This window comes from Leucopleurus acutus (genome assembly GCF_964270905.1).
Source record: "Leucopleurus acutus genome assembly, chromosome: 11".
NCBI lineage: Eukaryota > Metazoa > Chordata > Mammalia > Artiodactyla > Delphinidae > Leucopleurus > Leucopleurus acutus.
The window spans coordinates 25,056,128-25,081,354 of NC_139152.1; the positions used below are offsets into that span (position 1 = coordinate 25,056,128).

Consider the following 25,227-nt stretch of genomic DNA (forward strand, 5'->3'; position numbering starts at 1 on the left):
GAGGGTAACACTGAAGCTTTGAAGATGACACAAGGAGGAAGACATGCTGTCGTTTGTAACTGCCTCACAAAGTCACCCTGCACGAGATCAGATAGCTGGTAACTGGCAGGGACGGGATTCTGACCCAAGGACTTTGCTCCTAGAGTCCCTGTTCCCTTACCTGCAAGGAGGTGGTGGCAGGGGTAGATGGGTTTGGGGCTGTCTGGAAAGAAAACTCCTGGAACCTACATGGGTTAAATGCTGGAATGGGGCAGGTGATGACAGACAGGAAGCAGAAAGGATAACAACCTAGTTTCCGGCAACTGAACTTTAAATGTCCTTCCTCTTCTAGGTGACATATTTTCATTTAATTTTTAATTCAAAGGTAAGAACACTAGGGGAACACCATACAAATTAAACCTGTTAGGATAATACGTCAGGGTATTGTAACCTTTGTTGAAATAACAGCCCCTTAACGTTATAAACCAAGAAAAAAATTGTTTTTAATTCAAAAAGAAATAAATTAAAATGTTCAAAGGCAAAAAAAAAAAAAAAAAAAAAAAAAAAAAGCCCAGTCCCTTAGGACCAGCAAAGACTGTTCCACCTAAAATCCACTGGCCAAGTGCTTGAGGAACTCTCCAGAGGAGAGAATTTACAGGGAGTGTGGGCAGCTAGCAACCAACCCAAGGGCAGCATCACGTGACAGCAGCAGACTTCAACTTACACAGAGCTGTTATGGTGATGTCAAATGCACGGCAGTAGCTAGGATGTTTTGTTGTGTGTGGGGTGCGGCTGGAAACAGATGGGCTGTAAATCTGTATTAACAGCAGTTAGACCCCAGATCCTCTTCCCCACCAGGCACATCCAGGTGACTATTTCCTCTATTCTTTCCCCATCCCAGCAAAAGGCAGGACGTTTACTCTCTAGAAAAGTTGAATCAGAGAGATCAGGAACAACAGGTACAGTCGAGGGCCAGAAGAGCTGTACCTCCAAGGTAGATTAAGTGAAAATATATATTCTGAACAGTGGAATCTCCCTCACCCCATTATACCCATGTAAAACTCTGCATACTGGAAGCCAGGATTGGACTCCGCGGAGGAGATTGGAGGAATCCTCTCACTGGAAACCACTGACCCAAGACAAAAGATTTACAAATGCTGCCATTTGGATGCCAGTGAAATCATCAATCTCCTTCAATTACCTTATGGCGAAGCTCACCAGCTAACACACAAAGCTAGAATTTTAATATAACATTTCAAATGGACATTACCCAAAGTATATTAGGTCATGGGGCAGGACCAAGTTCAGAGTGATAGTAATGGCTTTTTAAAAAATCCAATTTCTATACAGGAAAGTATCTGATTTTTCTATGCAGAACTAAATAGTGCATGGTACAGGGAGATTTTAAAGTAACTTTGATTTCAGCATAGATATAACTGGCATATTTATTGGAATTGATCCTCCCTTCTGTGTGATTAGCATAGCTGCTCTACTATGTTTCACCCGAGTTCAGCCTGTGGAAAAGCGTCCTTGCTAAGATGAGGGCATTGTTCAGTGATGGCAGGATGGAAGTAATAATATTTGTAGCAGGCAAGCAGGCATGGGTGGAGTAACTGAAATCCTAAGAACACACTGCTTTTCCCATTGTTGTTTTTGACCTTTACGTTCTCTCTGTGATATTTTACTGCTATGTTTTTCCAGTCTCTCATTTTACAATAAACAGTTTGTGAAAAAAAGGAAAATAAACAATTGACCAAAGGCAAAACTTTCCAGGTCACTCTGACTGGCCAAGTTGCTCCCTCCTTCCGGGGTCAGCCTCATCAGTTTGCTTTTGAGATGCTGTGATTGAGTCGTCCCAACTGTCTTAACAGAACGTGCAGCCTTACACATATTTACTCCATAAGGAAATGTAGGATTCATAAGTTATGGGGCTGGATCCCAAATCCTATTAATAACTACAACAAAGATTATGAATTAAGGTCTCCCTTTGAACTCAGGATCTTAATTCATGCACTTTGCATTTCTCCCTCACACCTCTCGTTTGCAGAAGACTTGAAAAATAACAGAGATATCAAGCCACTTCTATCAGGTATCTCTCCAAGTTTGTAGAACATCAGTTTGTTTTGTTGGCATTACTGGAACAATAGGTCAGGAGAATCACCCCCAAATTCCTGATTAGAAAACAAACATTTTAAAAAAATGTTCAGCCAGAGGTTAACAGGAAAGGAAAGTAAGAATTTATGGCTCTCCTCAATTGTGACCCTGTTTAACCTGAGGTTTCCAGTGCCACAATCAGGTTAGCCAGTGCTTATGGAGGCTTATTTTGAATCAAGTGCTGAGCTAAGCGTCCATTTCCATGGGCTCTCTCCTCTCACCCTTTCAACAACCTATCCGATGGGTAGTATTACTGTACCTCCCATATGATGAGGAAACTGAAGCTCAGAGAGATTAAGACCATTTTCTAAGGTTACAGACTGAGTAAGTAGTTGAGCAGAGATTTCAACCAAGATCAGTATAAGGTCACAATCATTCCTGAAGTCGGTCAACGTTTGATAAACCAAAAAGGTACCGCAAGATACTAGAAACATAAGAATTTCACTGGTAAACAAACTATGGCCTGATGGGCCACAGACACATCAATGTGTTTACCTTTTTACATAGATGTCTTTGGCCTCTTTCCCGAGACAATAGCAGAGCAGCTGCAAAAGAGAACATAGGGCCCACAAAGCCTCAAATATTTACAGTCTGGCCTTTACGAAGGAATTTGCCAATCCCTGGTTTATGTTCTCTGCCCTGGGAGGTCTGCTTATCTCTCTGGCTCAGCAATTCAGAGAGGAGGAAAGAGAAACGTATTTCCTACAGGGAGGGAAGAAGATCTAGGCCATAAATTCTTAACTGGTGGTCCACGGATCACTTAAATAGTTCATGAATGGGATTAAGAGAGACTCCAAACTGGATGCAAAAGAAAACATGCTGGCTTTGTCTTTCTAAGTGTTTTGAAGATTTGGGGGCGTGGGAAGAAAAGATTTCATCAAATTGTGTTATTTTGGTACCAAAATATAAAAGTCTGGGCTATCACTAGAAGCTATGCACTTACCCTCTCCTCAGGTTAGATAGCAGAATAATCTCCTGTTCTGGGAACTAAAGAAAATGTACCTTGCAGCTATGATTATGAACATCTCTCATTCTGTCTCTGTCTGTCTCTGTCTCTCTGTCTTTCTCTGTTTATATTGGGATTAGCTTAAGTTAGAAAACATAAAGCAAAACACAGGTGTGGTGAAGTAGATGTATTCTTTGGCTTTTACATCAGATTTGGGTTCAAACCTGACACCTCCTTTTCACAGCGATTTCGTCTTGGACAAACTACCTTCTCTCTGAGCCTCTGATGAGACACAAGTGCTGGGTTCTTGTGCTTTTGTGTGTGAGGTTTTTGCCAATAAAAGTACAAAGCTTCCATCTGTATCTCCTAAAAATACATCACTCAGTGGGATCTTTTTTGTGACAGGAGGCCTCAGCTGGAAACCCTGGAATTTGACTGAAATTTGGATCGTCTCTAACACAAAGGTCTGTCCTAAGATATTCTGTAAGATCGTTCATAGTATTGCCAAGCACAACCACTCCATATAATTAGAGAGGCCTCAACGAGACCATATGACCTAGGATGGTCAATGGGTTGACAGTCTGGAATAGAGGAGAAAACAGAAACAGGGCCTCTGTCAAGGGCATCACCTCATCTAGAACTACTGCAACTTCTTCTTAGTTGGCCAGCTCTTGGTTTTGGCCATTACGGCTAATTTAGGCTTTCCTTATCCTTCCAGACAGAGCTCAGGTCTACAAGAGAATGGTCCTTGAAGGCTTGGGTTGGTCCCAGTCACCTGCCTGCACTTACACAGCACCCTGCTCTGCCTCTGTCTACCACCTGCTACATTACATTAAAATGTGTACATGTGTCTGACTCCCATCCAGACGTCAGGCTCCTCTAGTGTCTCGCCCCACGCCCTGCTCTCTCATGTCCTAGAACACAGTGCAGAGCAATAATCTGAAAGCCTTACACAGTGTTTATCATACTGCCCTACGCATCTTTCACATACTCTACTCAGAAGATAGACACTATCATTATTCTAAATTTAAAAAATTTTTCCTTTTTTAAAATTTATTTTTTAATTGAAGTATAGCTGATTTACAATGTTGTGTTCATTTCAGGTGTACAGCAAATTGATTCAATTATACATATATACGTATATGTATATATATACATTCTTTTTCAGATTCTTTTCCATTATGGTTTATCACAGGATATTGAATATAGTTCCCTGTGCTATATAGTACATCCTTGTTGGTTATCTATTTTATATATAGTAGTGTGTATATGTTCATCCCAAACTCCTAAATTTTAAAATAAAGGAACTAAGGCATGGAGTGGTTAAGTAACTCACCCACGATCACACAGCTATTAAATGGTAGAACTTGGAGGAAAGCCAGAAAGCCTAATTCCAGACCCCACACCAGCCACTAATCCTATCTTGCCTCAAAGATTCTTGGTAAATGTTCAACTGATTTGAACATTACTCAGGAAAGATGAATACATATAAACAGCTGGTCTTGAAGGAAAAACAATCAACTTAAAGCCTCAGATACTTAAAAGTTTTCCCAGGACATAAATAAATTATAACAGGAAAAGTTTTCTAAAAATTATTGATAGCTTTGATTTGCACATTACACAAAATTCCATTTGATCACCAAAGGCCTCTCAAGACACAAAGTCTCTTTAAGCACATATGTGGAATGCCTGTGTTTTAGTAATCAACTGTTCACTTCCTACATGCTTCCATCTAAAAAACCAGAAGCCTCTGCATACAAGGTCAATGAGATTTTTGTTTTTCTGTTTTCCTTTTTTTTAAATTGCTGGCATCAGCTGTACAGGGTTTGAACACTAACTTGTTATCCTTGAGATAAAATGCTGTCTGCCAAAATCCTTCCTCAGAGTTGCACTGATTAAGCAGTAAACATCATTAGAAAATACAATCAGTCTTAGTACCTTTATTCAAGGAAAGGATTTAACACGGGGCAGAATCATTTTAAAGTTTCTCATAAAAGCACTGACTATTGAAAGTGAAAGAAAAAATGAATTAAGCCAACAGAAACCAGGAGGAAGTTATATTCCTGAACTTCCATGCCCCTGTGTTTACAGAATGACCTCAGCAGTGGGCAGTAAGAGGGAACAAGTCCATTGTAGTCTGTGAGAACTGCACTGAGGTCGGGGGTATGACGGGGACGGAACAGAATCTGAAGCCTAAAAGTGATATACAATTCCTAGAAAAAAACCCACAGGGCAACAGGTCCCTATAGTACCCCCTGAAGTAATAATGGTGACAATGATAATGATATAGTAACAGTAAATAAACTGGTAAGACGTGCATGCGTGCCAGACTAATTTTTTTTCTATTAAAGAAAGTTAAGTTGCCAAATAGCAAAATCAGATATATTGTTTTAAAACGGTAGAGGAGTACAGTGAACATGTGTCTTACTCCTTCATTTGTTCATTCACTCATTCACTCACTTCTGGCAGCCCAGAGTCTGTGTCCTTTTCCGGTGCTTGGGTTTCCTGTGGGGAATTCCCTCTTGCTGTGACATCTCAGTGGAAGCCCAGGGGCTCTGCCTGCCCTAACTCCCCCCATGGAAGTCAGGGGAGCGTCTTTGGCCAGTTCTGTCATCTCAGTGCCCTAGTGGGGACAAGGGGCAGGCACACGACCTAAGCTCAGGCTTAGTCAGACGATTTTCTTTTCCTAGGACTGTGATGTGAAGAGAGAGAAAATTGGGGTACATTTACCCTCCATTCATTCCTTTGCAGGTGCCCAGGTCCCCTCAAGACAGACTATCCAGACACCTGTTTCCCGTCTGCTACATGCTTGCTTCCTCACCTACTCCCCAATTCTGTGCGCTCTCCTATGCTCTTTCCATATTTTCTGCTTTTGAAAGTGATTCCAACTCTGTTTCAGTTGTTTGCCTCCAAAGAATAAGTGTTGGGTACTGGCTGATTAGGGAACCAAATAAAAACCACGTTGACAGAAGTGGCCAACTGGGTCATAAGTGAGGACAGAAGCTGGAAGCGGTCAAAGACTGGGGACCCCTGGGAGACTGGGAAATACTGCTGGGAGGCCAGGTGTGGCTGAGCCGCGGAGGCCAGGTGAAGGTCACCAGGGCTATGACATCAAGGAGACAGACTAAGCCCAGAAACACAGCATGATGAGCAACCCAAAGGATGTTTTATACTTTACAACAAGTTAGGGCTATAAACTGGCATTGTTATATTCAGAAACAGCTTCTACACCACATAAAAACCTACCACGAGATGAAAAAGTCTTTCACTTCCTCTCTCACGATTAATGTTCAAAACAAAGCAACTAGATTACAGATCACAACTTAATATCCTGGAATATTCTGCATCTCTCTTCCTTCTTGCTGTGTGCTCACCTTTCTCATTCACTCAGCTGAACAATGCAATTGGACTTACCGACCAATCTTATTTTGTTGATGGCTGATTTTACAGCCCAGCTCATTATCAAGACTTTCCATCTCAATTCACAGACCCAAAAACCTTCCCATGAGCCTTATTTCTATTAATTCACTTACAGTGAGCTCCCGTAAAATTTTATATAATACCATTTAAAAAATTAAAGTTAAAACCCAAAATAAAATGACATCTTCCATTTAAAACTTTACTAAAAAACGTTTCTGGATTAATAAATATTGCCAGATCCATGTTGCCTCGTTTGTTTGGAAACAAATGCGTCAGCAAAGAAATAAATGGGAAGAGATTCCCTTTTAACCCTCTAGTCATACCTGAATAGGGACTCTCTCGACAGCCAAATTTCATTCTGTCTCATGGTTTTCCAGGAGAAAAGCAGCAGCAGCAGCACAGTGGACACGCTCAGGGTGGCAGCCCCACAGCGATTCAGCCACGTGCACAGCTTGCTCATTCCATGCACGAAAAGGATGCAGTAGCCCATGCTGGAAAACAGGGCGGAGAAGCAGGTGACTTTGGGGTGCAATACGCCCTGAGTATTCCATCCCATGCAACTAACTTTTCAAATAGAGCTTGTCCTGTGATAGAAAACACAGACATAACCCGCCCTGTCTGACACATTTCCACGTTAGAGCTCAAATGGGCTCTACCGGCACACTGACTAGTTCTCTGGCACAAGTGTGGAGAATGACAGGTTCACCTTGCAGGCTCACATTGCCCTGAATTTCTGCAGCTCAGGCATCCAGAAAAGTCCATCCTGTGTGTCTTGGGTCTTGACTGGACCCTCTGACTCAGGCTCCCTTATGTTCCTGACATTGTATAACCCTACTGGCACCATGTGTTCAAATTTGGACCCTGAGGCTTTGTGGGAGACAGTCCCTGGGGGGGACTATCAGGTCCTGGAAGGGATGCTGGTCACCAAGGGGCATTGATTTTGGTCTCCGGACGTGCCACCTAGTATAACCCCATTCTGGCCAAAGTCCTTACGCTGAAGGAAGATCCTCCCACAGGCGGGCTTCTGAGCCTCACAGCGTGCAGCCTATCACAGACAAGCTGCACTGATCCGATTCTCATGCTGATTCTGGCTCAGCTTTCCCAACAGACACGAAGAATCCCTCACGTTACCGGAGTGGGGCTTTGGCACGTTGATATCACATCTCTAAAAGCTTTGGCTTGGTGGATGGAATGTGGTCCCTCGCATCACCTGTGCACCTGCAGAGAGGCTTCCTGCCTGCCGACTGGCCTCAGAAAAACACATTTAGTCTGTACTCATTATGCTGTGTGTATTTTAGTCAAAACTCATTTCTTTCCAAAGACGATAATACAAATTATTATAGAATATTTTAACAATGAAGCAAGCTTGTGTAAAGAAATCCTATATTAGTCAGACACTTATACTATAAGAAGCCCTAAATTAATATAACTCATTTACTTGTTCAATTAATTATTTGTTCTCTCTCTAGTATGTGACTGGCAGTATGCTGAGCACTAAAAAATACAATTATGAGTAAAACACAGATTATGTGCCTGCCACTGTCACAGGCACCAAGAACGTTATCAGTGGGTAAAACAATCATTCCTATCCTCCTGGAACTCACATGGATGGGAAAACAGCCACCAAGCAAGTAAGACCCAGAGTAGGTCACACTGAATATGATACATTAGGTGGAGAAAAATCAAGCAGGAAAGCGAAGGAGGGAGACCAGGAGGGGAAGGAAGGTGAGATATTCATATGGGCGGTCAGGGGAGGCCTCACTGAAAAAGTGACATGTGAAGAGCATACCGAAATGCAGGGGGCGCACCCTGCAGGCACCCAGATCCCCAGTGCCCGCTCTCTTCTCCCCCTGCGTTCGTAAAGCAGCACCTCTGAGGAGCAATGTTAATCGAGCACATCTTCTGTGCCGAGTACATTCTCTACAGGAGCTCAGTTCATCCTTATATCCCTGGGGGTCACTGTTAGCAGCATTAAACTCCTGAAGACACTGAAGAAGAGAAGCGAACGCATTTGCTGAATTCGGTCACACAGCTCATGTCCAGTAGAGCAAAGACAAAACCCCCGGAATTCCGGATTCCAGAGCCCACACTCCACCTGCTGTCCTGACATTGGGGTTCTGCCTTGACTGCTGTGTTCCTCACACCTTATCACACAGCTTCACCTACTTCCTTCCCAATCACTCCATACATGACATCTCAATGGTCATTAACTGCCTCCTTGTAGGAAACAGCTGTCATCTGGCAGAGCGGTGGGGAAGGGAAACACTGGGATTCCAACAGCTCCAGAGCAACGGCCACCAAGTGGCAGAACACGAGGATAATGAAGATGACAGCAACCAGATTAGCTATTTTGTACGTTTGCATGTTTGTTGAGTACTCCCTACGTGTCGGGCACTGTGCTAAGATCTTTATGAGGGCCTGTCCAATACTTGTAGGGTCTGGAACAAGGACAGTACTGGCTTTAAATATATTATCTAATTAAAAAGCTCAATCCTCAGTATCTCCCACTTCATAAATGAGGAAACTAAAGCTTAGAGGACTTAAATAACTTGCCCATAGCTCCAAAAGCTAGGAATAGAGTCAGCTCAGAAGTCCCACGGCCCTAACGCTGTGCTATAATTCAGGAGTGGGCAAACTTTTTCTGTAAGAGGCCAGAGAGTAAATATTTCAGGCCATATGGGCTCTGTCCTTCCTAGTCAGCTCTATCTTCGTAGCAGGAAAGCAGCCATTGACACTTATGTAAACGAATGGGCATGGCTGTGTTCCAACAAAATGTATTTATAAAAACAGGCGATGGGCCAGATTCCACTCACAGGCCACAGTTGTTGAGCCCTGCTACAGCCAAAACGAAGGAGAATACCATTCCTTCCACTCAGCACAGGCATCGGGATCAAGTAACATAATCATTTTTTTTCAGAAGCCCTTGTATTGACATATGGTTTAAAGAAATGCTAAGCCATATAAAATCATCTCCACTTAAGTTTGCAAATTTCTTAGAGGGTATCACATTCTTAAAAACTTGAACACAATATCAGAGATTAAGATGCTTCTCTATTATGACATTTCATCTTTCAACATCTGCTTTACTGCAGATCTCAGCTGCAGGGGGGTAGGACTGCTCTCTCCATTACTGGGGCAGGGCAAGTCCTCATTTTGAAAGTGGAAAATCAAGCAAATGAGAAACTACATACTTTTCTGACCTCCAGGGAAATGAAACCAGACTCCAGTTTGGTCTGCTTAACCTGGTTAAGGAAAATCTGGGCTCTGACCAGAGACCTCCCCAGAGAGCCCAAAGGAGTCAGTGTAAACCACTGACAACTGCCAACATCATAACCTGGAGAACCAAGAGCCCAACTGGCTGCTGAATGGCTTAGCTCGGTACCGAGAAACATTTTCAAAGCACGCTTGAGAGGCACCACGGCTGTCCCAGAGAAAGCAGCACAGAGATGATCTCTTGTTCACAGGCCACAGGGATCTGCAATTTTGAATGGGTTTTACTGACAAGCTGCTCAGCCCACAGTGCTTATAAAAGCTAAAGAAAGCTGCATCTCTCCTTTAAAAAATGCAAATCCAAAGAGAATTGAATAGGAAATATCAATCAGCAACGTCTGTCCTTTCAAATTTGAATAGAAAATGTTTAAACCTGTTGTTCGAGAACTTTGAGTAGTTAGTCCTCGTGTAGACAGTACAAATGTACTTTCACGCTCTTAAGTGATAAAAGAACAACATTTCCCCTTCCCATTTACATCAACCCTGGAGAGATGACAATTTTCTATGACTGGGCCAAGTATTTTATGATGTTTGTTACGGCTTCACTTTTTGTTTTATTATATGCAGCAAAGAGAAGTGTTTTGCTATTAAGTAGAATTGAAATTCTACCTTTTAACTTAACGAGCTCAAACAACCCACTGAGAGTATCTATAAATAGCATTAATGATACAAGACAGACACATTCTTCCTATTTTATTACTCTAAAAAATTCCCAACTTTAGATAGTTTAAATGAAACATGTTCCTAATGAACTTCATGTTGATCTGTTGAATCCCCATCTGGCAAATTATCTGACCTTCAGATCTTATTCTGGTCTCATGAATGTTGACCCCAAATGGTTAAACAATAAAGCCCTGGAACCATGAGCCCCAAATAGGTGTTTGACGCTATAGCACAGGAAGCCCCAGGGAGACAATGGTGGCTCCTCAGATCAGATTGAACCTGGAAGCTGGCCCAGGTTCATTAGTGTCCCCATTTCTTGCCTTTTCTTTTTTATCTCAAACACTTGATGGATGGGGAAATTTCCCAAAAGACTGAATGCATTTGGATGTGAGAGTTTATTCACATTCCAAGAAAAAGGTATCTCTCATGCATTTCCTTAACTCCCCATCCTAGGGGTGCTGGGCTGGGTATGAAAAGCTTCTTTACATTTACTTCTCCGTAAATAGATTTGTTCTGTTCTTTTCTCGGCATTACCTATGGAGCAAACTGGGAGAAAAACCCTTTGCTTTCACCTCCTGAGAGCCTGCTAATTCTCTTTTACCTCTTTGAAGATGACATGCTTCCTCTCAACCTCCCAGCTCACCTACCAGCTCTAAAATTTATGAGACCTCCAGTGGTAAGTAAGGCAGGGTCTGGATCAGAAAAAAACCCGTTTGCCTCTCAATTCTGACACTTACTGTTGTTTGATTTCAGACAAATTATTATTACCCGGTTCTTAATTTTCTTATTTTGTAAAAGGGAATAATAATTTTACACTGTGCACAATTGATGATACACACTAAACAATAAATAGCATTAATATTATGTTATAATAATAACAATATTATGAGGGCATTATTTTCTGCTAAATAGAGTAGAAGGCAGGAAATGTGCAGAGTTTACATGTATTCCAGGTGGAAACAGGTAACTCTGTATTTGGCTCCTGTAAATGTAGTAACTTCCTAAGGTAACTAGAGCACTACTAGGTGTAGTGGAACAAAAGTGTTCTAGTGCAGACTTTGGGGGTTTGCAGCGAGGAGAAGGATTTCATTGGAGAATAAAGAGCCTAGAACTGGGTCTAGAAAGCTGGGTTCTTCTCTGATACTGGTGAGCTCTGTGCAACATATTTACTTACAGAGCCTTATCGGGCCTTAGTTGTTTGTATTACAAGGGCTAAATATTGCCTGCCTTCAAGGCAGCTTAAAATGCAGCTAACTTGAAAGGTTGTTGCATGGAGTAAATGAAATAATATGTGTGGGGGTGCTCTGTGAACTGAATACAAGGTATCAGTGTTCTCAAGGGCAGTGTCTATGTGTTCATGTGTGTATTACTACATCAATAAAATATGTGGTAGATCTGTAAATACACCTCAAGAAACCTAGTTTATCAAAGTCCAGATTGACCCAAACTGTCTAATTTACAGGACAACTGTAAGTCTTTTCAGAGCATCCACCAAGAACACCCTTAAAACTTCAAAATACCTTGTACGATATTGTTGGCTTCTGAAAGGTATGACTCGTACATCATTTTTATAGAACAAAATACTGAAGAAAACAAGGTACACTGGTCATATGTGAAATACATATGGCCACATATTTAAGTTAATGAACGTTCATAAACCTCGACCACAAAAAGCACTAAGCAAATCTTCCCTTAGATCCATTTCAAATTTTTCTCTATTCTGTCTATCTTTGTGAAAGTGAAGGAAATGAAAAACATAAACTCTTCGGTGAATTAACGCATAATGAAGAGGCTTTTGTATTCAACTTTGATAAGAAATAAAGCATTAACTGTTTGGATGTTCGGGCCAGTTTTTAAGGATAGAGTACTGTTTTATTCATTTTTTCAGGCTAAGCACCTGCATGTAAGAGGGGCTGCTTCCTAAGTGTGATTGAACACTGCGGTGGAAGGTACCGGAAACTAACATGGAAACAAAAGTGAACTTAAAAAGGAATCAATCCAAGTCGAGCCCAAAGATGACTTATCACCAGCAGTACTGTCCATGCTCAGGGTGCAGTGTTTCCCTTCGCAAGCACCTTCACCCGAGCCTGGCTTACTTCCCTCTCAGCCTGGTTCCAGTAGCCACAACAAATTTTCCATCTGGGCCTGAGAGGCCTTTTGGCCAAAGCCAACCACCTCCCAAGTCACTCTGAATCTAATTCTAAAAAGTCAGAAAAACAACCTTTCTCAACCCTCATACAGTATACTCAGCTCTAGGACCTGAATTCTGCCATTTCTTCCATAAACCACCATAGAGTCAGGCATCTTCACTTTTGAAGCAAAGGCATTAATGGACAATTGATGGACAACTAATGGACAACACTAGGTGTTGCCGTCCCCTCGTCTCTTCCCCTATATTAGCACAGACCTGACTGTACATGCTGTGTCATATGTACAGTGTTCTTTAATTTTCTACAATACTCTCTAATGAAGCATCTATTTTTCTGGGTATTATGAGAAAACACAAACATACAAAATGGTGGTCCCAACTCTCACGAGGGCAAGACAATCCAGGTTTCTAAAACAGTGGGGAGGATATTTTAAGATTACTAAAATTTGTATAAGAAGTCACTGGTTTGAGATGTATTTCCCAGCACAGAATCCAAGAGCAAAGGAAAGAAATAGATTCACGACAAGGGGTCTTAATGGAAGGGAGGTTGAAATGGCAACACTTAAATCCATTCACACCCTCCAGGCAGGTGACTGGGTGTGTGATACCTACAAGCTAGTCTCTCCTCCACTCCCAGGGGCACGTTTCATAACCTCTTCCAGTTTTATGTTTCAGAATGCTAGCCTGCTAAGTTAGGGGTGTTCACTTTTTTAAAACATTGAGATATAAGTGACATATGACATCGTATTAGTGTCAGGTGTACAACATCATGATTTGATATTTCTGTATATTGCAAAATGAGCACCAGAATAACTCTAGTTAACACACATCACCTCACAGTTACGATTTCTTTTTCTTGTGATAAGAACTTTTAATATCTAATTCTCTTAGCAACTTTCAAACATACAATACAGTATTATTAACTAAACATTACATGCCCAGGACTTATTTAACTTATAATTGGAAGTTTGTGCCTTTTGACCCCCTTCACCCATTTTGCCCACCCCTCATTCCCTGCTTCTGGCAACCGCCAATCTGTTCTCATTGTCATGAGCTGAGTTTTTTTTTTCCTTTGGGGTTGTTCACTTTTGAGTGCATGAAGATAAAAAGGAAACAGAGGTTTATAGTACTGAAGGAGGAGGGGGAAAAGGGCTGGGAAGGAGAGGCCTATACTCTGCTACGTTGATTTCCTTCCACTTTGACTCACCCAATCTCCTCATTCGTACAAGGCAGACTGAAATAATGACTTGCAATTACCTAGCATAGCTTACAGCAATTTGCACATATATTATTCCATTTAGTCTCATCTGAATTCAGATTCTACTCTCCAAATTTTACGTTCAAATCCTGGTTTCCAAGACATTTGCTGTTCTCCATTAAGGACTCGGACATAAACATTCATCTTTTATAACTAACAGGGTTCTCTAATAGTAAGGCCATGATTCCAGTCTAGTAAATAACTGTTCAAGTTTATCCTCACTTTGTGCCGTTGGCTGAGCACAATTCATTGAGCACAACAGATTGGCCAACTGATCCTCAGCCCATGAGCACACTGACCTCCTCTCAGCTCACTCATTCCCACCATTGCTCTGTTCTATGTGACCTACAATCTCCAATTTTGTAACACAGTCAGTTGAGTCCCTCAGCAAAGCCCTGCTGCTTCCTTCCTGGAAGGAAGAACTCATACAGCACTCACCCTCACCATGACCTGGTGACCATTACCGAGTCCCGTGCAGCCCCAGGACCCTCCCTACCTGGGCACTGCCCTGGAAAGTAGCCCTCACCGGACAAGGTCTACCTCCCAGATCTCATTCCTCTTCTGAGTTCGGGTCTCAAGGGGATGAACACACTGAAGTCAAATCTTCCCATCCTTACCCCATGGTATTCTGAGGAACAACTTTAATGGACTTTTGAAAACCCAGTGTAGGGGGACAGAGGGACACACTGGACTCAGTACCTGTCACCCTGTGAGCAACCTTACCTGTGCTCTGAGCCCGGTTTCGATATTAGGCTTCAGCACAATTCCTGAGTCTCTCCTCACGACTTGATACGGATACACAAACGTCTGACCTGTTCTCATGGCTGCAACCTCTCTTGATAAGCTGCCTGCACCATGGCCCCATGGACGGGGCATCTGCCATTGCTCTTGTTGCCCCGCCCCAGTGTTTAGGCTCCTATTTCCTACTGGCACATACTCCTCACTGATGCTTGTCCATGGGAACTTCTAAACAACACATGTTCCTGCTGCTTATGAGGACACCCTATCAGCTCACGGAGGAGGCCCCACACCAGTGCTGCCCAGACCATCCCCTAGTGCCCACTGCCAGGCCCTTCAGAGAGCCTGTCCTCGTGGCAGATGAACTTCCTCTTTGCTCCTACCTCCCCCCAGGGGACATGTCCCCCTTCCCCTACTTGGGCATCTTGCTGAAACTGAGCAGGACGAATATGTGTTTCAACTCCTAAGAGGAAAAATTCATGCTTTCCACAAGGTTATTCTAAGTCACAAAGAGTTGAACTTGGGAGCTGAAAGGGACCTTCGAGACCATGCAGCACTATGGTTACTGGAGTTCAGATTTCCCAAACCAGCAAAATGTCCAAAAGGAGGGAGTTGGGTGGGGGAGGAGGAACTAATGGAGGGCTGTATATCCCCTCCTGCTCTCATCATGCAGGAAGAGAAAGGATATTTTAAATTTATTTATTTTTATTTTATTTATTTTTTATTTTTGGCTGTGTTGGGTCTTCCTTGCTGCGCGTGGGCCTTCCCCGGTTGCGGTGAGTGGGGGCCGCTCTCCGCTGTGGTGCATGGGCCTCTCACTGTGGTGGCCTCTCCCGCTGTGGAGCACAAGCTCTAGGCGCGTGGGCTTCTGTAGTTGCGGCTCTCGAGCTCCAGAGCTCAGACTCAGTAGTTGTGGCGCACGGGCCTAGTTGCTCCACGGCACGTGGGATCCTCCCAGACCAGGGCTCGAACCCCTGTTCCCTGCCTTGGCAGGCGGATTCTTAACCACTGCGCCACCAGGGAAGCCCGAGAAAGGATACTTTAATACCAAAAATATAGGAAACATATAATTTCATAATTTTTTAAATGAATTGATTTAACTTTATGAAAAACTCACTGCATTATCTTTCTTTCTCTCCTCACCCCCCAGTTTGGCCAGTCCAGAGACAACTGTGGCACGAAGATCTAAGCAACATTAGGGGATTACTGGGCAAGGCCAACACTCAGGTTTTACAGATACGAAAGTGATTCCCCCAGGACAGCCAGGCAGCACAGGACAGACTGGGCTGTGTTGATTCCCAGGTCAGTTCTCCTTCTACTGGATTTGCTAAAGTAAGGTTTTATTGATATCAAATGATTTCTCTGATGATTTGAGTATTTGGCAAAACTTTGATTCGCTCCCAAATCATCATCACTCTCTTCCAGCAGCTCTGAAGGGGCATATGCATAGATGGCTCATCAGTAGGGATCCTCAGTGTCAGATAACAGGGGTAGTGTTCTTTCAGAGGTGACATTTCTCACTTTGCAGCCTGAGGAATAAATACTGCAGTACTGTTTCAATAGCAACCTGTGTAAGATTAAAAATTCCATTTAGAATTAATAGGTGTGATTTGAAGGTATTTCTCAAAATTGAGTATGGAAAAGAGTCACTTGTCTTCCATTTCTCCATGTCTGATGTGTCCATTAGCTTAGGAACTATACAAAACAAATGGCACCTCTTTCTAAGAGTAGGGCAATTTAAAAATTTTCTTTCTTCCCTCAAACACAGGTGGTCTAACTTCTCCTTCTGTGATCCCAGTTTTTCTTGATCAGTTCCATCCACATTATTGGTTCTGCCTTCACTTACTTCTGTCCATTCTTTTCCCCTCTCCACTCATTCATGTTTTCTTAAAGTAGTTTAGGAATTTGCTCTTTGGCACTGAAGCGAATAAATCACCCTTAATTTGGCATGTGAATGGATCTCTGATCACATTCTACAACTTTATTGGAGAGCTCTCAACTACTATTTCTGCTTCATTGATTCTAAGAAATTTTAGTCCTTTGAAGCATTCTAATGTGGTTTTTATAAAATACAAAAAAGTAGCCATTAAATTATACGCTTCTCTTGAGATAAGAATAAGAGATCAAAACTTCTGTGAAAGAATGATTTAAGCCCCAAACTCTCCTGCCTGTTCAAAAAAGACATCCATAAAATTGGCATTTATCACCAGAAGAAAGGATTATTCCAATTTCTTTTGGTGGTAAAACTCTGACCCTAAAGCCATGCAGTGCCAAATAAATTGCCCATTTCTGTCCCTTTTATCCACAGATTTCAAAGTGCAAGTGAGAGGCAGGTGATATTTTGGGTCTGTGCTAGGTTAGGATGGAGGGAGAACAGAAGCTAGAAGATTTAAGTGGCTTGTTCATTGTCAGGCAGAAAGGCAGAGGATGAAAGAGCACTGTTGGTCCGACTCGTTCTGGGCTTTTCTTGTAAAATGGCCAAACCAGCTCCCTGGGATATTTTAATACCAAAAATATAGGAAACTCGCCTGGGCTTCGGTGAGGGTGGACGTGACCTCTGTAGTGTTCATGGATGGGATCCCAAGGCTGGAAACTTGCTCCTTACCTTGAATATTTAATGAGTAGGAAGTTCACCTACCAACTGAGCTTTCTATTTCATCTTCCTCTTGTTTGCTGAAGTTTTCGAGACAACATGGATTTTCTGCATAAAGATGATGATTTGAATTTTCAAGAAAGCCACAGAGTATGTGTGTTCCTCAAAGCACTTGGGTACGAATGCTATGGAGAATGGCTCTTTCTTGTCAAGGTCAATAATGGAAGGAGAGAAGAGAATCTTCCATGCAGAGAAGATTCCCGTGTGTATAGAAGGCTTGGACACATCCTTCAGCATCGTGGAAGCCAGCGTGTAGGTTTATTAAATGCACCGGGCATCACCTGGTGCTCTGGCACCTTCCAAGGAATGCCTGCAGCGTCTGCAACATTCTCTGCAGCCCTGAGGAAGATTCCAGCAGCTCCTTACCCAACTGTCTACCATTCTCCACTGAGATGGGGGAGGCTGGTCTCTGCTGAGTAAAATCTTTTTTGGAGAAAAGTCCCCATTTTCATGAAAACTGTCAGCATGTATAAACTGCCTCCGATGAAGTCATTAGAAACTCTCTAAAGCCACAGCACAGAAGTTTCCCCACATAGGTTTTGATTTCTGACTCAGCTGCACAATTTTAGATAACAATGGAATCCAGCACCATAATTAAAACGGCTCCCTTAGGGCTTCCCTGGTGGCGCAGTGGTTGAGAGTCCGCCTGCCAATGCAGGGGACACGGGTTCAAGCCCTGGTCTGGGAAGATCCCACATGCCGCGGAGCAACCGGGCCCGTGAGCCACAACTACTGAGCCTGCGCATCTGGAGCCTGTGCTCCGCAACGAGAGGCCGCGATAGGCCTGCGCACCGCGATGAAGAGTGGCCCCCGCTTGCCACAGCTAGAGAAAGCCCTTGCACAGAAACGAAGACCCAACGTAGCCAAAAGTAAAAATAAATAAATAAATAAATTAAAAAAACAAACAAACAAAGAAAAACAGCTCCCTTATGGTGCTACTTACAACAATGACTGCGAAGGAAGGCTGGGGTTTGTGAGAGGTACAATGGCTCTCTCAAAGACTCCTCGGCTTCCTCCAACCCCAGTTCCCCCAAATTTGAGTTAAACTCTCAGGTTTGTGCTCAGAGCTGTGTACCTGGACTAGTGACGTGCCCTCTTCCTCAGCCTCCAGGACCATCTATAAGGGGCAGGAGACACTTCCACTTCCTAGTCACATGGCCTTGGCATCTGCCAAGACCGCGGCTCTGGAGGGGGAAAGAGGCCTGGCTGGGCACAGTGATGATATGGATGTGAATCCAGGAGACGCTGGGCAGTAAAGACAAACCCTTGGAAAATGATGGGTGCTTGATATCAGCGCGACGATGCACAGATGCGGGAACTTGGAGAGAAAAGGGCAGCCATCTTTTTAATGAAGACCAGTTTCCTGAAATTGATTTTGGGTGACTCTGCACCAAGTTTGCCAAATGCAGCAAAATCCAAATGGGTTCTGAGAGGCAGGCACTTGCTCTTGGTAATATTGATGTTTTCTTTATATTTCAAACTTTTATTTTAATCCAAATCAGCTTACTCCTAGTGGAAAAAGGGCAGGGCATGACTGTCTGTTTTAGAGAAAAGAAATGGAGTCACAGAAAGGTCTATTGAAGATATGGCAGCACAGGAAGAGCCAGAGCTGGCATGATTCTGTGGGTGTTTGGAGGACACACCTACCTGGGCGACAGAAATCCCTGACTTTACATAAGACAGCTCACAAATGGTTGATGACAATATTATGGGCTTCTATAATGTTTACCTGAGGCTCTCTTCCAGAAGAATGAAATTTAACCTCTTGTTTAAAATTCCAGCCCTTTATGTCCTCAAAACATTTTCTCTTGTATTTGGATTAGAAAATCTTACCACACATGCACTCAGAACACCAAGTGCTGTGGATTCAGATCTCAGGACTCTTGAAATTATCCTGCACTGATTTCCAAATGGAGTTAAGCTGAAAGTACTTTACTGTGTTCGTATTTTCTTCATCTTTTTCAATTGAGGAGACGTTACTATCAGAGAAACAATATAACCTGGAAGGTGCCAGATCTGTCAGCAGACAAGGATCTCTATTCCATGGCTTTGCCACTTACTAGCTATGTCACTTGGGCAAGTTATTTAACCTCTCAGAGCCCAGGCTTTATTTCTGTAAAATGGGTATAATGGTATTAGCTACATCAGAAAGCTGATATCGGCGATAACACTTGCTATTTATTGAACATGTACAATATAAAGCATTTTATAAGTTTTTTATACAAAACATTTTTATAAATGGCCATCTCATTTAATGCCATTAAAATCTCACTGAGTTGGGCGCTATTATCTTCATTTGACACAGATGAGGAAACAGAGGCTTTGTGACATCACACTCATGTCACACTCTGACTGCAGGAACATGCTGTGAACCATCACATACAGCATGAATTAACTGATAAAATAAATATAACATGCTTAGCATAGTGACTGACCTATAATAAAGGTTCAATAAAAGTTTTGATACAATTAATGTTTATTGAGTATGATACTATTTTAAAGAATATCCAGCTCTGTTAAACGATTAGAGTGGAAGACACCATTTTGTTTTTAACCAGCAGTTAATAAACTCTTTGAGGGGAAAAAACCTGAGATTCACTTATTTTTGCAGCCTCAGATTGTAGTAGAGCATGCCTGGGACAGACGCTCTGTGAATATCTGTTAAGTGAAGAATAAATACAGATTCCACTTGGAATCAGGAGTCCTACAGACAAAGCCTGACTGAAGCCACTCTCAGCTGCTCTAAGCAAAAACACGTCTGGAACAGACACTGAGGTCCTCCTTTGCCCTCCATATTCCTCAGTACTGGCAAGCCTTCATAAGCCTGTTATTTTAAGTCAATATAGAACGCAAAGAAATTTCGTACTTTTGTCCTCATCAAATAGTTTTTATCAAGAAATAATCTCCTTCCCAAACTGTGCTGTAGACACATAAAGAAAATTAAGGGCCACCCTCTCCTTAACCAAGTCAAAACAAGATGCTGTTAAGTCTTAAGAAAGCTGTTAGGTACTTACTCTGGGGGGGAATCGAAGGTTATGAAATTCATTTCTAATTATATGCATTTTAAAATTTCTAACTCAATATCCATAAATGAAATAAATTTTACTATTTAATACTTAAATTAATCTCATTTAAATTAAGTTTAAAATTAACTTAAATTTCTAACTCAAAATGAAGAAATAAAAATGAATAATTTCCTGATAATATTTTGGTTTACTGTATTTATTTTGTTGCCTTTTAGAAAAGTTCATTCTTGGGACTTCCCCGGTGGTCCAGTGGTTAAGACTCTGCCTTCCAATGCAGGGGGCATGGGTTCGATCCCTGGTCGGTGAACTAAGATCCCACATGCTGCGTGGTGTGGCCAAAAAAATAAAATAAAATAAAATAAAAAATAAAAAGGTCTTAAAAAATTTTTAAAAGAGAAAAGTTCATTCTTATGTAAAATTCATCAAATTACTTAATCTTAGGAAGCTTAATAAAATCCTTATTTTAAAAATGAGAAAACATGGGTGCAAAAAAAAAAAATCTTCATGTGCTACTCAAGGTCACACAATGGATAAACAGCAGAACCATTTCAGGGACATTTTCAGGCTTTTGAAAAGAAACAGGCTTTGGAATGCTGACATTTGAATAAGACTAGAGAACAGACAAGCTTCAGCACGATTCAAATATTCAGAGCTAAGTGGCATTATGTAATCATATAAGTCTGAATGCCCTTTATAATTTTAACCAATTTTTTTCTCAAGGACAAGTTTCCTTCAGATTGTTCCTATTTTTAAATTAAAGAGCAAAGAAAGAGAGAGAAAGAAGATAGAAGTTAATTAAAATCATGCTACTTAACACAGTTAATAATTTTATCCAAATCAACAAATACTTCTAGAAAGTTACTATAATTATGTTTAATAAACACAGATACTTGAACAAAGAAGTCGTGGTAAATGATTGCTGCTAAAATTCTGAATATACTCTGGTCAATATTCTCATCCAACTTCCTCTTTGGCTGTTTTTAAAGCTGGGGTAATAAACACCGCAAAGATCTGTCATACACACAAAGAACGGTCTCTCTGGAGCCATCAGTGTTGGTCTGGTAAAGAGGAATCCAGAAGCAGTAATTACCTAGGCATGTATAGCACTCTCTCGGCCACCACGAAACCCACCCTGAAGAAGAGGTTGCTGGCTGGGATGAACGGGAAAACCAGGAACAACAAGCCCACCAAAACTTCCCTGTGCTCCAATCTCTGAAACACACAATAGTGGAGGACAAATTAATCTGGGTTTAATTCCACTTCAGTCAGCATTTAACCATCTCTTTCATTTTCAACTTCTCATTGAAGGAATGAATAAATTAGACCAATGTAAACCTTTTGATTAGTGTGCTGAATTCATCAGAGAAAGCCCTCAGGCTAAAACCTCTGGCTCATGGAAATATTCGCATGTACCCCTGACACACATTTGCCACCCAGAACATCTGCTATTTGCCTAACATGATCAGTGACCATTACTCCTTATTCGGGGCTGGCCCTACAGCCATCCTGCTTCTTGGTCTGGCTCGTTTTTAGAGTCCCTGTGCCCCCAGGCAACTCATTCCTGGGAGCAAAGCAGCTGGGTGGGATCAAGCTCACTAAGGCATCATGGAGAATTACTGTCCTCTCAGAAACAGAACACATTAAAAGCAAAACAAACAAAAACAAAGAAGAAGAAGAAGAAGAAAAAAAACCCCACACAAAGCCCACCAGGAGAGGCAAAGCTTAGCATGAAGAAAATTAAATGCAAATAGTGAAATGTGGGGCACCAATGAGGGAGATCATTTGAGCTGAGGTGTTTTTAGCATCTTTCCAAATAAGCCAGTAAGCAAGCATTTATTCCATGAAATTTTTTGGAATCAAAATTCATTACAATAAATCATTAAACTGACAGAACACCTTTCTCTTACACTGTATATATTAATTTGTAAAGATTTTTGTCACTTATAGTTAACATAAAATATTTCTATTTATTACTAATAATATGTTGTAATGGGCATTGTAAAAGCTAGTGTGTATTTCCAAATAGATGTATTTGAAGGAATTCCTATTTAAAACAAACCTAAATGTATTGGATGGTATTACTTTTTTCTTTTTAAAAAAAGTTTAAGGGAAAAACCAAATAGAACTTTCCATGTTACAGTTTTAAATTTTTTCTTATAAACACTTTAAATAGCCTATTACTTTTAATAATTGTGAAAGACTAAACAAAAGAATTTCTAAAACATAAATAAGATTCCCTAATACAACTACTAATATTTTAAGTAGACAAAGTAAAAGATTTCAAAGATCTTGAGACATTTGTCACCTGGATTTTATTAAAATCTTTGTTTTGCTGACTACAAAATATTGAATAACAAAGTTTCTAAGAGCAATTCCATATGAACAAATGTGATTTGGACAATTTCCTTTAAAAAGTAAGGGAACGTAAGTAATGATCTCATTTTTTACCTAGAGTAACCACACTCTTTAGAATTAAAAGATGAAAGAAGAAGAAAAAATTTTGCATAACAAGCCTTCAACTCAAATGGATACAATAATGTTGTATTTTCTATGACCCACTTAAATTGAAGGAATAAAACAGGTGAGAAGTAACAAGTTCATTATATTTAAAAACTGCAAGCTATCTTTGTAATTTAGATTTTTCTTTCAGTTTACAGAGTATATTTCAGTCCAAGAATTTAAAGACTTGTAAAGAGAATGTGATACCCCCTATTAATTAATCCTAAGCATGGAGGCAAGGGCAGGGGTTAAGAGAATTCTGACCAGGTCACCATCCAGGTCCCTGAATCGTGTTTTACCCCGTGAGGCGCCTCCCCACCTCATTGCGGTTATTGGAGATCAGCCCTCACTGCGGATCTGAAAGAGGCGTCGCCTTCACACCCCCAGTGTCACCCCTTGCTGCCTGACCGAAGGCCCTTCCTCACTGTGGTGTCGTATGTTTCCGGCCTTTACTCAGCAGAAGCCCGAGCTGGGGAGCCAGTAGGTTGGGAGGAGCCGGTGTCCGGGGAGCACAGAGGTGCCCTCGGGCTCCTCCCTCCCCAGTCCCGGAGCCCCTGCAGCAGGCGGTCCCGAGAGCTGCCGCCGCTGCTGGAGGTGCGGAGATGGGGCTGCAGGCTCCAGGCACGGCCTTTATTCCCTTCCTGGCTCTCATCCCAGTTGTGATTATGTATTTATCTGTGTGCTCACTGTCTTTAATTAACGTCTCCAGCAGACTGTAAGCTCCATGAGGACAGGAGCTGCTCAGTTGTGTTCAGTGGCGCGTGGTTTGTGCTCAGCTCAGTGCCTGGCACTTAGTGTTTAGAAATATTTGTTGAATAAATCAATAAATGAATAAATGTTCCATGTGAGAGAGAAAACTGGGTGTGAGGAGGGGAGAGGACAGAGAGGGCTTCCTGGTGGAGGGGGGACAATCTGGGGTTGAAACTTGAATGAATGCTCACAAGGTAGATGTGGTGGGCTTGGGGAGGGGGAGGGGGTCACAGCGAGGCGCATTCGGGCAGAAGATACAGAATGTACAAAGCAGGGAATAACCCTGGACATGTTGGCAGGTGACAAACCATCAGGGTGTTGTATGCTCTGTGTGGAGTTGACTTTTACCTACAGGCAACAAGGATGGAGTAAAGGGTCCCACACGCATAGAAAGAAAAGCAAGTGAGTGTCCAGCAGCTGATGTCCATGTTCCAGTTGTGGCCCTGCTACCATTAGTCACCTTGAGCAGGAATGAAATTAGCCCTTCCCTGTGTCAACTATTAAATGAGGTAAGTGAGGCTCACAGCTCAGCGCAGCTGGATCAACACAAAGGTTTCTTGATCAGAGAGAAAGTCCACATCATTGGAGTTGTGAGCTTAGAGCCTACCACTCCACATTGCTACCAGAGGGGCTGTCTTATGCGGTGTTTTACTTTGTTTTCAAAACATGCAACTGAAGACAGTGGCACAGTGCCCAAACTCAATGAAGTTTCACTATTTATCTCAAGAAGAATAACATTCATGAAAAAAATTCTTGAGTCTCAAATTAAACTGATGATAATCTTCTCTCCTCCCCATTCAGTCAAGAGAGATAGAAAATAGTCAAGAATATATTTCTTTAAACTGCAAGTTGATCAGCCAAGCAGAAAGTTGTAAAGTTAGGGAAAAAATATGTCATGAACACGGCTGAATTTCCTAGAATGAGAAAGACTGGGAGAGAATCCAATTTTGTGTCCTGTGGATCACAGATGTGACAAAGTTGGCTAAATAATTTATAGCTTATTTCACCCTAACAGATACAGATGAAACGCAAACAAAATAAGAGTGTGGGAAAAAGAGAAAATGCGTGGCATTTTCCAAAGTACACAGAGTGCATTCATTTCTAGGAAAAGAGGCAAATGGAAATTGATTCCAAATACACTAGGGGGTGAAAAGACATGAGAATTAAAACAGTTAATAATGCAGCCAATAATAATAATACACATTATTTGCCTGATTAACTGTGCAACTTCAGACAAATTAATTTACTTCTCTGAGTTTTAATTTGATGATCAAAAACAAAAAAGAGGTTACTGATACCTATTGTATCTGTAGGAAAAATGTGTGATAGATTCACTCTGATAGGTGTTAGTCTTGACTTTTTTCCTGGCTCGGGAGGATACAGAAAAGCATTCCCCTGAGCTGCAAAGAGAGAAAAATCCCTTAACATACCTCTTAGGGCGCCCAGAGAATCACGCGGCCACCATCAGCACAGTCACGCATCTGAGAGCCGCTAATGGAAAAGCAGTGAGCTTCTCAGAAACATAAATTACCTCAGAGGAGCACCAGCTCCAGAATCTGAGTCTAGCCTGGTCGCTTCTGGTTTATCCCATCCCCTTCCTACTCCCGGCTTCCTTTTCAAAGAACAAGTCATTGGTGAGGACACATACACAAGCACACAGACAGATACACACAAACACACACAGATACATGCATGTGCACGTGGCCAGCAGTGTGTGGATGA

At 41.9% G+C, this 25,227-nt stretch overlaps 1 protein-coding gene across 3 annotated transcripts in view; it reads right to left on the reverse strand.

Annotated features, from left to right (window-relative positions):
• TMTC1 (transmembrane O-mannosyltransferase targeting cadherins 1) overlaps positions 1 to 25,227 on the reverse strand; it is a gene marked incomplete at its 5' end in the record, with an annotated part of 259,484 nt that overhangs the window by 67,418 nt on the left and 166,839 nt on the right. For all 3 annotated transcript variants that reach the window (XM_082851098.1, XM_082851097.1, XM_082851096.1), the window contains 2 exons: positions 6,823 to 6,990; positions 21,347 to 21,468. In XM_082851098.1, the coding sequence (XP_082707224.1) occupies positions 6,823 to 6,990; positions 21,347 to 21,468 (290 nt within the window). The remainder of the gene's footprint in view (positions 1 to 6,822; positions 6,991 to 21,346; positions 21,469 to 25,227) is intronic.